General features: G+C 32.0%; 2 protein-coding genes across 2 annotated transcripts; both read right to left on the bottom strand.

The window, feature by feature from the left end:
• Positions 1 to 1,359: 1,359 nt before the first annotated feature.
• On the bottom strand, positions 1,360 to 2,334 carry LOC149263008 (LOB domain-containing protein 24-like). Its single transcript, XM_089386921.1, has 2 exons — positions 2,036 to 2,334; positions 1,360 to 1,927 (listed from the first exon to the last, which is right to left on the bottom strand). The coding sequence occupies exons 1-2, from the start codon at positions 2,228 to 2,230 to the stop codon at positions 1,568 to 1,570; spliced, it is 555 nt and encodes a 184-aa protein (XP_089243047.1). The 5' UTR covers positions 2,231 to 2,334; the 3' UTR covers positions 1,360 to 1,567.
• Positions 2,335 to 9,453: 7,119 nt separating this feature from the next.
• Positions 9,454 to 10,321, bottom strand: LOC149263007 (LOB domain-containing protein 24-like). The gene is made up of 2 exons (XM_089386917.1): positions 10,151 to 10,321; positions 9,454 to 10,042 (listed from the first exon to the last, which is right to left on the bottom strand). The coding sequence occupies exons 1-2, from the start codon at positions 10,319 to 10,321 to the stop codon at positions 9,683 to 9,685; spliced, it is 531 nt and encodes a 176-aa protein (XP_089243043.1). The 3' UTR covers positions 9,454 to 9,682.
• Between the last annotated feature and the right edge of the window lie 8,098 nt (positions 10,322 to 18,419).

Raw genomic sequence — 18,419 nt, 5'->3', positions numbered from 1 at the left:
AGTAATATCACTCAATTTCATCTTTAGGGATGGCTCAATGGTATTGAGGTATTATGGGACTCTCATAGTGCATATTCAATCCAACATATCAATTAGGATTACAATCAAAGTGTTGATTTACTGTCAAAGAGGGGACTTATGGACACCATGGACGGGAGGCATATTGAGCTAAGATTGGGCAGCATTACTATGGATCTAGGGACACTTCCACTCCCTGGTTAGTGGATATTTTATTTTTCTATTGCCTTATGTGGATGAGGGTTTCATGGACTGTTTTATCTTTGGTTTCTTTTTTATTTTGGACACTACTAATATATAGGCCCACTGTAGTTAATGGCTGATGTTATATATATTGTGCTCTTTGATATGGGATCAATGATACTTTCCTATACTTATTTTCCTCTTTTATGATGATGTCATAGAGAAGTAAGGAACATTTTATGTGGACAAGATCTATACTGAGGTATACTCAGTCAATAGTTTTATTATATGAAGGAAAGGTCATGATGTATATGATATATGGACAGATGTACTGGTTTATACATATCAATATAAATACAGTTTCTTTTTCTTGGTGAGAAAAAAAAGAAGATAATGTCATTGTATTGGAAATTTGTTTCAAATCTGCTTTTAGAGGAAAGTTGAATTAACTTTCTTGAAAAATACTCATTGTCTAACCACTTAATTTCAACACTGAAAACAATCAGCATTCACTGAATTCATTTTAGGTTATACAATCTCTTTTAATCCCATGTAAGAGATTTTAATTCACTGAAAGAATTTATAGTAATTTAGTAATAATGCCGAGCATTAAACCATTTATAACATACATCCTAATAATTTAAATTGAATCGTAATAAATGGAAAAAAACATTGCATCGGACAATACTCTTGACTCTCACCTCCAAAACCACAGCATACTCAGCCGTTTTCCTAGTCTTCATCCAACTTACGGCTACCAAAAGCCCGTCGTTTCCATCCCCTCCACTATTTCCTTATGCTTACGAACAGGAGATGACAAATCAGATTTAGAGAATAGGTACAGTGATCACACCTCTTACTACCTGAAGGCATCCCCAAAATTGAAAGACATATAAAAAGACTCAGTAGAGATGCCAATGAAGTCTTCCCTTAACCACCTCAGAACCAGAGGTCATGGCAGAGGAGAAACCTAGACAAGGATCATCTCTGTGGGATTCGCCAGTCGAAAATGAACACGTTTTCTCTCGGGGGAATGGGTTAAGGGGGTTAAAATTTAAGCCTTTCCAGACATACTTCCTAATAATTTAAGCTGAGCTGTCTTAAGCGCACAAAACCGTTTTTATAATAGAGATTAATTATAAAAAATAATGTGAAAATTTTGACACAGTAAAGTTCTTGAGCCTTTATAACTAAAAAAAATTCTTCAATTAAAGAAATTTATCTGACAAGAACTTGGCTAATAAACCTGACCGATGGAGTGACAATCAAATCGTCGCATTGCATATAGACATCTAATTTCTATTACACGCATGCATGTTGAATTCTTACGTTTCTGAAACTAAGAAATAGTAGGGCATCTTTTTGCTTATGACCAGAAGATAGATGGTTCCCATAAGTGCAGAGGGTCTACAATATCTTCGTCTAAAACATGTGGGTCACCACTATATTCATAAGTGTCTTGACTCTCTTGTGGTGACGCGCTGTGGAAACTGGGATCCCAACCTCCTTGATCATATCCTGTAATGACACTTAAGAGATTAGCATGTTGCAGAGTAATGTTAGCCAGCTCTGCTTGAGTGGAAACCAATCGCGATTGCACTTCTTGCAACTTTTTCTGGAGATCATCGATTTCTCCTATACACCCATATACAGGATCTCTGTCTCTGGCTCTTGCCTCGTACACCAGGCTGCTTACTGCATCTCCTCTCTGCTCGGGTGGGAGATCCTGTAATTATCACAGATCACCATAAAGCCATTGGATTATGATCACTTATTTCAATTTCGAAGAATTGATGTTCTGCATCCTACCTATAATTAACGAAATAAAACAAACCTGTAGTAGTTTGACGACATGACCATATCCGAATAATCTGTGTACCAAGAGGAACTTATAGCGATCATTCTGCGGGAAATAAGGTGCGAGCACACATTTATCTGAGCATTTCTTTTTCTGAAATCTGCAAGCAGCGCAAGCACTCTCTGCCTTGCCAGCTTGGCCCGCCATCTGCAAAATCTGGTTAGTTCCCATCTTTCATTCTCTCTAAAAACATTTATACTTACGAAATGTGGTTGCCATGAGAAATTTCATGGAAGACAATTTAGTTCTACTTTAGTCCTGCTGCAGCCGCGTATCGGAAAATTGAATGGAAAAAACGTAGAAGATGAAGCAGAGATAGGAAAGCCAAAGGAATATTAAATGGGTCGTGGACGATAAGCCGTGTGGCGATCTAAAGCTATGGTTATCGCGTCCTCCCGTGTCCTCCGTACTTCTTCTTCAGTCAGCGCTCCGTGTATTGTAAACCGGATATTTTAAACTGGTTCATATTGTGGGTAGCGTGTTTTACTTATAATAATGAACTTGATGTTGATATTTGACCTAATTGTTTGCATTTTACTGTTAAACACGATGTAGTTTGACTTGATACAGTAAGGTGAATGGCCCATACACTTTGAGTTGATACAGGAGGACCCCAAATGATACAGAAAGACCGGTAACAGATAGATAATGATGGTCCATTCAAGCAACTTCAAGATATTTTCTTCATACACTTAAAGAGGACAATGTGAAATCCAATTGAATAGGAGGTTTGTTGGAAGTCAATGAAAGCGATGTAAATAGTATCTAATGCGTTCGTGTCAATTATTTTTAGTACTGGGATGGAAGGTTGTCTGTATGATTGTTATCTAAACAAATGTTAAATGTAGATGTAAGTTCGATATATTCCATGTATTCATAAATTAAAATAAACTGAGAGATATAGTATAATTTTTTAATTTATTGCCTGTATTAAAATGAATAACCTAAATAGTATAAATTTATTTTATAACAATAATTAAATTTAAAATTTAAATTCATAGCTTTGTTTTATATGGTTAAATTAATGTATGGAAATTAATTTTTTTATAATTTATTTAAATATTTATTATTATTTTAAAAATTAAAAAATAATAATTTAATTAAGCTTGAGAGAGAATTTTCAAAGGATTTCACTAAGGTCTAGATCTGTAAATTTTATGAGACAAATCACTCATTGGGTAGTTTATTTGTAACTTTATTTCCAGTGCTTCTAATATGAGTAGGAATGATCATCAGAATGGAAGGAATAAGCTATGTTGCTCATATGAGTAGGATTTTAAGTCTCCAACTGTTGGCCTAGGTGCCATGTAGGATCTTGCAAATCAATTTTCTACCTATCTTGCTTCCAAGATATTTGTTGGGATGGTGTTGAGGTTGACCAAATGAGAAGACATTGTGACATCGTGAAAGAGGTTGGATTCTGCTTCTTGATTTCTAACACCACCCTTTTTTTTCCTAAAGATTTTATCAAATTGAAATCCCTACAAGAATCAAGATGTCAGGGAGATGAAAAGAATAAGTTGCTTGATGGAGTTAAGAAAATGAGAATCTAGATGAAAAATATGGTTTGGTTGAGATGGACATACAAATAACAAGTTTAAAACCTAGATATTATATTTAGATACAGTTTAAGAAAAAAATAAATGTGAACAAAATATCTTAACCAGTTAGGGTGCCCACATAAAAACAAGGCAAAAAACATTTACCCTCACCTAAACTCTTGAAACCAAAAGTGTTGAGCGCAGCCCAACTTGGTCCAGTTTTGGTCAAAGACTCCGCATTTTGAGGAGCAGAGTGCGTGGATTCCTTGAATTTCTATTCACTGCGCAATGTCTAAGGGCTTAGGGATGAGTCAAATCCCCTCATTTTGTAATGGGTGTTGGGGTTTTAGTTCATTTTTTTTGTTGAGCCCATGGTATTTGGATGAGGTTTTTCTAGAAGTGAAATGTATTTAAGGACATGTAATTCTTTGTCGAGGATAGTGATTTTTTGATGATCTGATCATACTCTTTATCTTTAGTTTGTATTTTGGCCTTTAAGAAAAGGCTCCACAGTTGAGTGCGCGGAGACTTGGGAAGAGTCTGAAGCTGAGTGCGTAGACCGCCTGGAGCTAGGTGAAGAGGTCAAAGAAGTTGTATGTACTGAAACATCTATCTTAATAAAGAAGAAGAAGATTTGGAAAAGTCTTTTGTATCTGTATTCATAATATGTGTTCATATGTACTGATATGCATGATTTTTACTTATTTATGAAAAATAATATATGTTATATTGTTTTCTGGTATGTTTATGTAATAAGTGAAAATCTGTGAAGTAAAGCATTAGTGCAAAGTCTTTTATGTGTGCAAAGATGTGAATGAATATAAAACATAAGAAAACGCATGGGTTCCATAGTGCAGTATCCCTCTGACCGCAAAAACCTGGTTCTACAACCTCCCATAACCACTTCTACAAAATCCTATATTCTTGGATACTTATATTCCAACTTCTTTAAATTAATGGATTAACATTAGTATGAAAAAGCTAGTATTTAACTCGTGAGAAAAAAAAAAAAAAAATTGGAAGGGGAGAAGAAAGTATGAAGGGGAATGTGAAAAAGGAAGAAAATAGAGAACATAGAAAAAAAAAGGAATGTTCTCTATTTTCTCTCACTAATCTACATTTCTTTGACATTGTAAGCCTATTTTGGGGCCTAGTGTTATACAACCAACTCATAAAATAGAAGAAAAGATAGATCAACAACTTAGAAATTAGCCTCTTCGAGGGGGAAACCTACTTTACATTACATAAATGAAAAATTCTTGAATGATACAAATGATAAGACCTTCTTGGTATATATAGGAGTCTAAGGGATCACAATATAATCAGAGCCTACATAACATTAATAATGTAAAAGCACAACAATAACAATAGTGGGCTTCTATGGAGCACAACAATAACAATAGAGGGCTACACTAACATTAACAATAAGGGGAATTCAGTAGTATTATAGGGACCTAACATGCCCCACTCCTTCAAAAAAAGTGTTTTCCTCAACGCTTGAGTAGCTTTGGATGCATTTGTAGAAAATTCTCATCCTCTCATGTGGAATCTTCAGCGAGTAAATTCTTCCACTTAATGAGATACTCTAAAATTAATCAATTCCTTAGTTTTTGGGTTTTTCTTTTCGTAACTGCATCATGCTCAAATCAAGATCTGGCAACATTGCTTGAACTAGGATCTTATCATTGGCAACCTTCTTTAAGCATGAAACATGGAAAACTTGGTGTACTCGGGAAGATGTAGGCGGCTCCAATTTGTACCAATATTTTGCAACACCTTGTAAGGACCATACTACTTGGGTGATAATTTATTATCCTTCTTAGCTTTCTTGAGGGACATTTGTTTGTATGGTTGTAGTCGTAAAAATATTCAGTCGTCTACATCAAAACTTCTTTCACTGTGATGTTGATTACCTGTTGTTTCATTTGATTCTGTGTCAAAGTGAGGTTATCCTTTAAGAGTTGGAGAACTTGTTTTTGATGCTCAATGTGATCTTATATTGCTTAAACCTTAGAGTTTTCTCTTAAAGATGATAGGATGGATGGTGGATGATATCCATAAAGTGCCATAAATGGGGTCATTTTTGTTGCAGTATGGAAGAAAGTGTTTTTTGCTGTAGTATTTTCCATATCTCACAATTTGTGATAGTTATGGGAAAGTTCCTAAGTCTATAGAGTGTGAGGGTTTTAATAAATTCATTATTTGGCAAATAACTATAGGCACAAGGGAGGGGAGAAGTTGTGGGACTATGTAGCAAGGAAGGTGTTCATTTTATGTTATCCAAGCCATTAAAGGAAGCACATGAGATTGTGGAAAATTTGAAATCAACAAGAAGAAATCCCTACTAAAGCTTAACTAGAGAAATAGTGAAAGTTTATAATTCCTAAAAAACTAAGTACTATTGATTTTCACTCCCCAAATACCTTGTTCTAACTTGGTGATGGCCATTTATAGAAATATTTTTGGTATCTATGGCTATGGATCAATGGAAAGGAACTCATCCTCAACTAGTTTGTTGAACAATTTCTAATATAAGTATGTTAGTGGTATTATAGATTCTTTTAAATTTTTGTTTACATAATTCATGATATATCTCTTTCATTTAGCTATAAGAGTGTAATTGTTGGTAAGAAATAAAATTCTAAAGGTGTGAATGCTTTTGCATCATTGTATATTATCAAGAAATATTTCATGAGTTTAATTAATGAAATTTTGCAAGAAAAAAAAATTAAGAAAGAACTTAGTGGTTGAAAAAAAATTATATTTGGTTAACCTTTTAATGATTAGAATCCTAACAAAGAATTAGTTGGCATTTAATGAATCTCAATGTTGACAAAATGTTGAATATATTAATTTGATAGCTTGTATTTTGATGATAATATTATGGTGGAAGTGTATTAAAAATATGTCACATTCTACTTGGATAATTACCTAGGAATGATAGCCTCCTATAATTGTTCAAATAAATGATAACAATGTTGGGATATCTCAAGATATGACTTGTTCCAACTATTAATATACTGTAGAATGTTATACAATTTCTTTTAGCCTATATAATAAGACATAATTCCCTATTGTAAATTATGTTTATATTTTTTCCTTAATAGGTGGAATATTTCATATAGGTAAATACATATAGATTTGATCCATTTATAACTCAAATTATAAGTTCTAAGTAGATTCAATTTTCGATATATAAAAACTTTATCATTATATTGGTGCATCCTCCAAAAATATTAGATTTTTGGGTATCTTAAAAAATGTTTAGTGTTTATCAGACTTGTAGAGTCTCTACATGATCCCTTATAGTAATTGTTATATATCTATTGTATATGCTTTTTAAGCTTGTAATGACTTAAGATAATCTTAGAAAGAATGAATGATATCAAAATTGTATATTTCACGTGAATGTTGGCGTTCAGTCTAGTTTATGATTGTTGTTATATTATAAATTTGCATGGATGAGTTTTAATGCAAATACTTATTGGTATATTTTTAGAAATAATTATCTTTAAAAAAATAATTTATATAACTTTTATATTGTTATCAAAATCGAAATTTTAAATTGGAAAATCATATTTTTAATTAATATTATAATAATTAATTATAAATTCATATTAAAACTAATCATGGTAAAAAAAGATGAAAATTCAATACCTTATAACCTCAAATTCTACACTGGATAAGTGACATTAAAAAACAAAAGCCAAATCCTTGTAGGAATTTGAACTAAGGGAAGGGCATTATATAAGATTTGTTATTATGTAACCCCACTTTGTGGATCCCTCGCAATATTGTCATGCACATTTTGAATTAGTCACTTCACATATGTCGATGGGTTCTTTTCACCCCTCATAATTATAAATGATTTATCTAATTTTTTTTTTTTCAAACGGATGGCCGGCAAAAACAAATAAAGACACTATGATTAAAATAGTTGTTAGGGACTGCACATGATACACGATTCCCGCTATTATTGGAAAGACCGATTTGTCTTCTTGTTCGTGGATTTTTATTTGGTGTACGAAAACTCCTACCTTAGTTGGTTCGAAAATTAAGTATAGATAATAATGAAATTAAAATAGGAATGTAAGACAGGTAAGAATACCTGCAAACAATATGGTAAAGATATATTATGAATAAAAACAAATAATTGATTTACTACTAATATCTATGTTATATTCAAAGATTAAGACATTATGGAAGAATATCCATTTTTTTATTAATACGATGGAAGAGCTTCACATGGGAGAAGTTTGATGCAACAAAGTGGTCTTCAAAGGTATTTTCTGGATAGATCTTTTGGATGGGTATGTTGTCTTTTTATGTGTTCCAAATGTACGTTGGGTAAAAATATAGTGAAACTTTTAATACAGATTTTTTTTAATTTTTTGGGGTTTTATTTTGCAATATGGAGTAACGAGACTTCAAAAGATGTATTTAAAGGTAAATGCCAATGCTCTCTTTCGAATTGGATTCCACTATAATATTAAGGTATGGTAATCGGGGAAGATGGTTAAAAAAATAAAAATAAATTATTCTAATGAAGGTGAGGGTTTAAAAATGTTTATATGTATTTATTTTTGTATTTTATTGGTATAAAAACGTGAATTTTATATTTTTATATATATATATATATATATATATATTAATTTCAAAAATGGTTACATGGATATTAAAATATGTTGTGTAATATAATATAGAAAAAATTGAGAAAGTTTTATACCTAATAATTAATAATTGTTGATTAGACTCAACTCAATGAAATACAAATAAGGTTAAATGATGATAGAAATGGGTGGAAATAGAGGTTACAAATGGAATGGTGATGTTGGTGGGTAGAACTACTCAATGTGGTCAAATTTGTTTCCAAGTTTTTACCATTTTGTGCGGATCCTGGACCCAAAAATATTTTACCAAATGAGGTGTTGAAACTTTTTCGTGTAGAAGTTGTCTTTTCCACCCAATCTATGAAAGCTCATGCTACCCTTGCATGGTATTCTATATTTCTTCTATAAAATTGTATCTTGTAACAAATATTCTTGAGCTTCGAGTCTATTTCATCATCCAACATGGAAGGTTCATACATTCTTACCTTTCCCACATTCACTACTTAGTAAATGTGCATATGAAGGGTATGTTGACTCACTAGAAATTATCACCCACCTTCTTCAATACTTCAAAAAAAACATATGATATAATGTTAATCTTCTAACCAAGAGCTTGTAACTTTTCATTATTCTATTATAATAAAACTCTATCTCCCACTTTGAAATATTTGTCTATTCCATGTTAAACATGTTTTCCCTGCCTTCTCCTTGTTGTTCATTGACAATGCCCAAAGGAAAATGTGGAAAATACTCAAAGAAAATTTGAGAAGGAAAATTATTGGTAGAAGTATGGATTACTTTGTTATAAGAGGGTTGGAGGTAGGTTATATTTTCATCCTTGGTCTAAGACATGCTTGTGACTATATCTCCTCAAAAATTAAACCAATATCCTATTGACTACTTTTGTTTTGGTGAATTAAATGTAGATATTAATGTCCACTTTTTCCCAATGTATAATATAAAAATCACTAATAAATATTATAGAAGTGTGTAATATGATATTTTTTGGTATCCCAAAATACATAAATACATGTTCATCAACTATCACAAATTTTATCACAAATTGATAGTAAAATCTACCATTATATAATATGTTTATCAACTATCACAAATTGATAGTAAAGTCTTCTTAATCATAGCAAACCATAAACAAACTCCATTGAAATGTTTTCCATGCTTGAATGAATACAATGCAACAAAGCATACATCTCTTAATATACTAGTACAGTCAGAGCTCATATATTCTGGGCTAATATGTATTGTTTTGGCAATTGTCTTCCAAACAACAAAATGTCAATACAGCTTTAGAGATTTACGCGTCTTTCATAAATTGTGATCATTCACTTTTTAAAAAAAACTCCTGCAGCCTGAGATAAAAATTTGACGTTATAAGTTATAACTATTGAAACACAATGGTCACATTGCATAAATACATTACATGGATGCTTTGTGAAACTAGGGCATCATTTTGCTTATGACCAGAAGATAGATGGTTCCCATAAGTGCAGAGGGTCTACAATATCTTCGTCTAAAACATGTGGGTCACCACTATATTCATAAGTGTCTTGACTCTCTTGTGGTGACGCGCTGTGGAAACTGGGATCCCAGCCTCCTTGATCATATCCTGTAATGACACTTAAGAGATTAGCATGTTGCAGAGTAATGTTAGCCAGCTCTGCTTGAGTGGAATCCAATCGCGATTGCACTTCTTGTAGCTTTTTCTGGAGATCATCGATTTCGCCTATACACCCATATACAGGATCTCTGTCTCTGGCTCTTGCCTCGTACACCAGGCTGCTTACTGCATCACCTCTCTGCTCGGGTAGGAGATCCTGTAATTATCACAGATCACCATAAAGCCATTGGATTATGATCACTTATTTCAATTTCGAAGAATTGATGTTTTGCATCCTACCTATAATTAAGGAAATAAAACGAACCTGTAGTAATTTGAGGACATGGCCATATCCGAATAATCTGTGCACCAAGAGGAACTTATAGGGATCATTCTGCGGGAAATAAGGTGCGAGCACACATTTATCTGAACATTTCTTTTTCTGAAATCTGCAAGCAGCGCAAGCACTCTCTGCCTTGCCAACTAGTTGCGCCATCTGGTCAGCTCCCATCTTTCTTTCTCTCTGAAAGCAAGCATTTATATTTAGGAAATATGGTTGCGTGGTTACCTTAAATCGATTAATTAAAGTGATGAGAAATTTCATGGAAGACAATTTAGTTCCAACTGAGTCATGTCGCGGCCGCGTATGCCCGGGAGAATAATGATTGAAAGGAAAAGACGAAGAAAATGAAGCGGAGAGAGTAAAGCGAAAGCCAAAATATTTAATTGGTAGTGGACAATAGACCACGTGGTGACCTAAAGCTATGCTTATTGCTTCCTCCCGTATCTTCTGTACTTCTTTTTCAGTCATCGCTCTATGTATCCTGAACCGGATATTTTTATGAACCAATTTTCAGTCATCGCTCTATGTATCCTGAACCAGATATTTTTATTTTAATCTGGTTCATATTATAGTTGGTGTTTTTCCTAAATAAATAAACACGTGATGTTGATATTTGATCTAATTTTTTGCATCTTATCGTTAATATTGATATTGATGTAGTTTGACTTATACGATAACGTCAACGTCATTGCTGATACACTTTGAGTGGCCTAATTTTTTGCATTTTATTGTTAATCTTGATGGAGTTTGACTTGATACAGGAAGGCGGATTTCTGAGACGCTTGAGTTGATAAAGGATGACCCCTTGAAGTATAGAAAGACCAATAAGAAAGAGACAATGATGATGCATTAAGGCAACTCCACCATATTTTCTTTTCTTGATACGATTAAACAAGAGGTCCGTGTGAAAAACGTTTTTGTTGGAGGACACAGAAAGCGATGTAAATATTATGTACTCAGTTAATGTCCGTAATGTTGTTATGTATGCTAATATCTAATATTAAATTTATTTTACAAGCAGAAGGATTAAATTTTTTAAGATGTAAATTTTATTTTCTATTTAAAATTTGAGGAAATATTGTTTTTAAAGAAATGTTTTTTAAAGATAAATATAGAATCTAAATGTTTTAATTAATAATTAAAATTATTTATTTTATTTTATTTTTTATTTTTACTTTTTATGTATTTTGAATAAATCAAAATGTTTATATAATATAAATTACAACAGCATCACATAACATAATACCAACCTAGATTTATATTTTAGATTTATCCAAAGGAATTAAATCTCTCAACATGCAAACCTCTTTTTTAAGTGCAACACTTGTTTCAGGTTTGAATCTGGTGAAATTCAATCTCTCTCATCCCTTGATAGAGTCATAGTTAAAATGGATCTAAATTGGTTTAATTATTAATAATTAATTACTATAATTACTATTTTAATATATTAAAATTTGTATTTTATTTTTATGTAATTTGAAAAAGTCAAACTGTTATAATTAATAAATATAATTATTAATTTTATAATTTTATTATTATTATTATTATTATATATATATTTATGTAATTTTACCTAGTCAAAATGTTAGATAAGATAACCTAACATAACTTTACCAGCATACTTAATTAGTGCCTTTAGGTGTAATCAATTAAAATAAATTAAGATAAATAGTATTAGTCTATTTATTCTACATTTTGGAAGGTTTTCTAGCATATTTTTCTGTTTAATTTACCCAAGTAAGGATTTCTTAGAATCACAAGTTTTAGTTGTAAACTCTCTAGTGCCCCAAGGGTTTTTCAGGGTATTGAATCCATATATGCCATCATATATGCCATCAGAAACTCATTTTAAACAACAAAAATTAATATTTGGTTAAAAATAATATCGCAAGGATTTCCAACCAAAAACTCCTAAAATTAGTATGTTTAAACTATAACATTTTAATCCATTAACATTTATTTTAGATTTTTTCAGCGGAATCTAGTAAAACAATTTAAATAAACAATGTGATTTTTTATTACAATATCTTTCAAATTTTGATTAAAATTAACCAGAAAAAAACCATTCATCTTTAAATTAAACTACCCAAAATAAACTAAAAATATTATTTTTTATAATAATAATAAAAATTATATTTATAGCTCTGTTAGAATAGCACCCACTATTTTTGTTAGGCGTGGTGGGCAGGGCAATTGAAGATTTCTCAATTGAAATCCGGAGGGTTAGATTGATGTAGGAGAATTATATTTTTTTAATAATTTGTTTAAAAGATTATTATTCTACCGTTGGCAAATTAAACTTCATAGTCTAAAGTTCATATTATAAAATTTAAAATGTTTATTTTTTAAAATAATTTGTTTTATTTTTCTTATTTTCTATTGGTTATAGTCTTAGTGTGTTATTATTGTATTTGTCACTTTCTATTCAGCGCATTTAATGTTCAAGTTGATTTGTTTTGTCAACACATATAATGTTTTAGAATTATTATGATCTTTGTTTTCTCCCAAAAGACCCTAAAACGAAGTTCCCTTTAACTATAATTTCTAGTTATGTCCCTTAAATCCTTCAATCTAGGAGTTTGGTGACTTCATAAATGAAATTTTAGTTGGTCACTTCATTCTATTAGTTTAGGGTTTAATAGTGCAATAAAGATTTTTTTTTTTTTTTTTTTTTTTTTTTTTAAATAAAAATTAAACACTTAACATAGAATTATTATTACAAAAAAGTATTTCCATAAAAATCACAAATGAAATTATAACATTTAACAAAATATTTATTATATTAAAAAAATAATGAAAATAAATTATTTATTTATTAATTTTAGTTAATTAATTCATGAAAATATTTTGTTCATTATTATAATTACATCTTTGTCAATTATCTCCAATGAAAGTTTTGGTTTTTATTTTAATTTAATTAAACTAAGCTAGAGCATCTACAATGTTGCATTTATTCAAGTATAATAGTTGATTCATATCTATACCTTTGAAAGTTCAATAATTAAACTAAGTGGCAGGAACACTAGCTATGCAGCCTTGTTTATTTTTGTTGAACGTGGTGGGCAGGGCAATTGAAGTTCACAATTGAAATTCTGAGGGTTAAATTTATGTACGAGATTTATAAAAATAATTAATAATTTATCTAAAAGATTATTTAGAAAAATGGCTCTTTTGGATCAATCACAAGTATTTTTTGGATCAATTTTTCGAACCATCAACTCACATTCATCATCAAGATATAGATAGAGGACTTGATCTAACAAGAAAAATATAAATATAAATAATGTGGAGATGTTCCACAAAATTCCAACTGAAAAAATCAAATACCTTAGAAAGTAACTTTATTCAAACATAAAATAGTTAAAAAAAAATTAATTAGTTAATATTTTATTTAAACATATAAATACTTAAAAAATAAAAATAGAATGAAAAATAAATAAATTTTAGAAATAAACAACAAGAAAGAATATATATATATATATATCTATATATATATATATATATATATATATATATATATATAACTCTACACCCCTAAGTAAAAATAAAAATAAAAACTTTCTAACGTGAAACAAGTATAATTACTTGAATGGTATGATATACAATTACTTAAATGATATGTTGTCATGCTTAACTTTTCCACAATGTGAATATTTCAACTTGGTATCATTCGTAACCTTATGTTCATGATGATTGTCACTTTCCGACCACTAGGTTCAAAACTTTGGAATTATATGGATTAATGTGACTAACTTAACCCTTAGTCGAGGCAATTTAAAATATAAGGGATCACACATGGGTTGACTTCTATCATCACTAATTAAGCGAACTATACCACCCTAAGTGATATTTGCAAGTAACAAGTTTTGTTTTTATTATTTCAATGTTGAATTACAAACATGTTTTTATACTCCCAACAATGATGATATCAATCGAACAATAGATGGGAACCTTGCTCCTTTTGATTAATGTTGAATGATGCACTCTCATGTTTACAAGTGGTTGCGTAAAGAACTTTCCCGAAGCTTACAACTGGCTATCACATACCTTGGGATTCGATGATACCAAATCAACGGCCCTACGTAATTAGGGCTAGATCTATGGCCAAAAATGAATGGGGGTACGTTAGGGTAAATGACCTCCTCCTCTAGTGTTGCAGCGGTTCATCCTGGAAATCACACTGTCACTGGAACCTGCTCTGCAACTTCTAGATGGGTGATATTGATGGTTCTCAACTCATGCAGTGATCCAGGTGGATGTTGGTGGCCACCCACCTATCCCACTTGGACCCCCACAACTATCTATTTCAGTTTTTCATTTTCCTTAATTGTAGCACAATTTACTATTTTTAGTCGTTTTTCGGGTCCTAAACTTTCGGAGCCGTTTTGAGGCCCTAAACGACATTTTTTGGGAAAACCAGGAGCAACATGGGTCATATATTGATGTTGCTCTTCCCACATTTATAGTATTCGGATAGATCTTTCTAACGAGCTATTGTACGCGTCAAACGAACATCGGATGCCAAAGTTACGACTCCAGGAAGTTGATGTACCAATTTACCCAAACGGGGCCCACAGTTTGGTGTTTCATCTTCTAGGGTTAGGTTTTTTGATGTTAGGGTTTTCCATTGTTTCTTAACAATAAATAGGCCTTCGAGCCTCATTATAACACAGTTCAAAGGCATGTAGCCGCCACATCTCTTCTCAGAGATAAGCTACCATCGCCCTAGCTGGTTTATTTGCATTTTTGTTTGTAAGCATATTTTAGTATTTTACATTAATGAAATGAAGTATTATTTCTGCTACATCTCTATGTTTATGGTTATCTCTGTAATTTTTTGCATTCCTATTTAAATCTGGATCATGCAGGCTCTCTCTAATAACAGGTAAGCTTCATGTTGTGAAACATTCACCGAGTTTTCCTAATGAATTTGCTCGACTAGTAATTCGATCTTGGTGATGTTCGATAGGTAAAAGTATAGATGGTGCCGGCTTCTCAAAGGTCTTTCGGTACTTCCAAAAAGGACCACTCCTTGTTACCAGGACCTAATCAGGGCTAGCAAGGTAACTTCATTTTCTTCTTCAGTACCACTATTTCCATTTTATTTGGTAGCTTCTAGATTTGTTTCTAACTAAAAAGGTTCTCAATTTCAGAGGCATGGCCGACAAAATAATCTAAGTTCATCCCAGGTAATCTTCATTTCCTGCTTATACTATTTTCATATTGGATTTGTGTTATATGAACAGTTATTTGACTTATTTGAGATTATTTGTGTTGGACAGGTAAGGTTTATGAGTTCTATAGCATATTTTTATGCTACGGCTAGTTTCCCTGCCAGTTCCAGACCCTCTGCTTACACCTCCCTTAGTGAGGAAGCTAATGGTTTTGTATTTAAAGTTCACCAAATAGCAATTCCTTCCTAGCCAATCCATTCTGATTAACACATCATAATATCCCAATGGAAACATATTTAAGTTCACCTTAATTTTTTGTCCTACTATTTCAACAAGGCAATTTTCCACCTTAGTAGTCACTCTTCTTTTAGCCCCAGTAGCCAGTTGTAATAACTAGGAGTTTTCAAATTTGGCAATTTGCAAATGACACAAATCAACTAATTTTGGACTGATATAACTCAGGCTTGCACCTAGGTCTATTAAAATAGAAACAAAATGATTAGTTATTTTACCTTCAAATTCTACCATCGCATGTTGATATTCAACCTGGTGATCTTCCAAAGTAGCATTGATCCTTGGTATATTTATTGTTATCTCCCCAACTTTAGATGATTCTTAAATATGAGCAGTCGGTTTTGTTCTAGCACGATGAGGATGATTTTTCTAATAATGGGGCTCCCCATAGCCCCAACACTACAAAGGAGGTTTTTGCGACTGGTTAGGCTTAGGTTTGCTTGACACCTCATCTTGCTTGTTTTCACCTTGCGGTCTGTATTTTTGCTAATTTTTCCCCTGAGGTCCATTCTGTTGTTTTCGGTAAGTACTCTTAGCACCAGCAGCTTTTGCATTCTTAGTACTCTAGAAATTTTTCTGCCCCTTTTTGTTTGGCCAACTTCAACCACCTTCCCCTTTCTGCTTCATTTGTTGATAGCATATTCAAAATTTTCGAATAACTTCATCCATCGACTTAGGATTACCAAATTCTTACCTTTTCTTCATGAAAGTTGGAAAGCTACAAATAATATGTTGCACCGTAGCTTTTTCTTCATGAATATAAGGAATATATTTTAGTAGGGAGGTAAAATTAGCTACAAATTCATCCATGGACTGTTGTCCTAATTTTAAATCATGGAATTCTTTTACCTTTTCATCATAAAACCATTCTATTAAATATTTGTCCTTAAAATGCTTCTGAAATTTGTCCCATGTCACTTCTTATTCATAAATTCTTTTAACATTTTTAATTTCTTCCCACCATAAGGTGGATTTAACTTGCATTTGATAAATTTCCAACCTGTCCTTTAAATTGTCATCATATTCATAAATTTGGACGTATTTTTTCATATTGATTAACCAAGCTTCAACATCTTTCTCCACTTCTCCATAAAACATCAGGGGTTTGATTTTCTTGAACTCTCCTTGCAATTCAACCAATTGCCTCTTGGTCCCCTTTTTATCAGAAGCATTTTCATACTCGTCCTCATTGTAAATTTGGCCTCCCTCAAATTCTAGGTTGTCCTCTCTTTGTCGATGCTTCTCAACTCTATTTCCATCATTAGGACTGGGATTTGGATTTCTTTGATTTTTTTTATTATTATCTAAAATGATCTTCATAATTCTCTCATGTTACAACCTCAGAATCTCATTATCAACTCTTAAATTCATCATCTCAACTCATAGTTATTGAACTGTTTCCAACAACATTACATTTGTGTTGTGGGTTTCTTCTCCCAAATGAAACCACATTTCTGTGTTGGTTTTTGTATAAGGTATAGGTCCAAATCCTACTAATTGTATCCCAGGTGGAGTGATTCCAGCTCCTCTCCTCTTGTTGCTTCTATTGTCTGTGCATCATTAATACCTTTTGTTATTTCACAGATTCCCAAAAAGGCCACATTGTTTCAACCACAGTGCTCTGATATCGCTTGTCACATACACTACACTCACTCTACACCCCTAGATAAAAATAAATAAATTAATTAAAATATATATATATATATATACATACATACATACATACATACATACATACATACATACATACATACATATATATATATATATATATATATATATATATATATATATATATATATATATACCATGAAACAAGGACAATTACTTAAATGGTATTATGTACCATTACTTAAACGATATGATATCATGCTTAATTTTCCCACAAATATTTAAACTCGGTATCATTCTTAACCTTATGCTCATGATGATTGTCACTTTCTAACCATCAGGTTGAGAACTTTGGAATTATATCGATTAATGTGACTAACTTAACCCTCATTCGAGGAAGTTTAAACTATAAGGGGTCACGCATGGTTTGACTTCTATCATCACCAATTAAGTGAATTATCCCACCCTAGGTGATATTTTCAAGTAACATGTTTTGTTTTTATTTTTTCAATATTAAATTACAAACATGGTTTTATACTCCCAACAATGATGTTATGGGTCGAACCATAGATTGGAACCTTACTCCTTTTCATTAATGTTGAAAGATGCACTCTCACATTTACAAGTGGCTATATAAACAACTTTCCCAAAGCCTACAACTAGTTATCACTTACCTTGAGATTTGACGATACCAAATCAATGACCCTACACAATTAGGGCTAGATCTACAACCATAAATGAATAGGGATACATTAGGGTAACAAACCTCCTCCTCTAGTGTTGCAGTGGTTCATTCTATCAATCACCCTGTCGTTGGAATCCGTTAAATTACAAATTCTTGAGGGAGGATACTATTGGTTCTCAACTCATGCAAGCTCTCTCTGAGTTTTCCCTATGAATTTTCTCGACCAATAATTGGATCTTGGTGATGTTCGACATATAAGAGTATCGATGGTGTTGGATTCTTAGAGTTCTTCTTCGAGTACTTCCAAAAAGGACCACTCCCTGTTACCGAGACCTACTCACAACTAGCAAGGTAACTTTGTTTTCTTCTTCACTACCAACCTTTCCATTTTATTTGGCAGTCGCTAGATTTGTTGCTAACTGAAAAGGTTCTCAATTTTAGAGGCATGGTTGGAAAAATAATCTAAGTTCATCCCAAGTAATCTTCA

Source organism: Pinus tabuliformis, chromosome 6, assembly GCF_031772625.1.
Source record: "Pinus tabuliformis cultivar Carrire ecotype Pingquan chromosome 6, CPIR1, whole genome shotgun sequence".
Lineage (NCBI taxonomy): Eukaryota > Viridiplantae > Streptophyta > Pinopsida > Pinales > Pinaceae > Pinus > Pinus tabuliformis.
The sequence above is the reverse complement of the archived record's forward strand: the minus strand, read 5'-3'. Positions and strand labels throughout refer to the sequence as shown.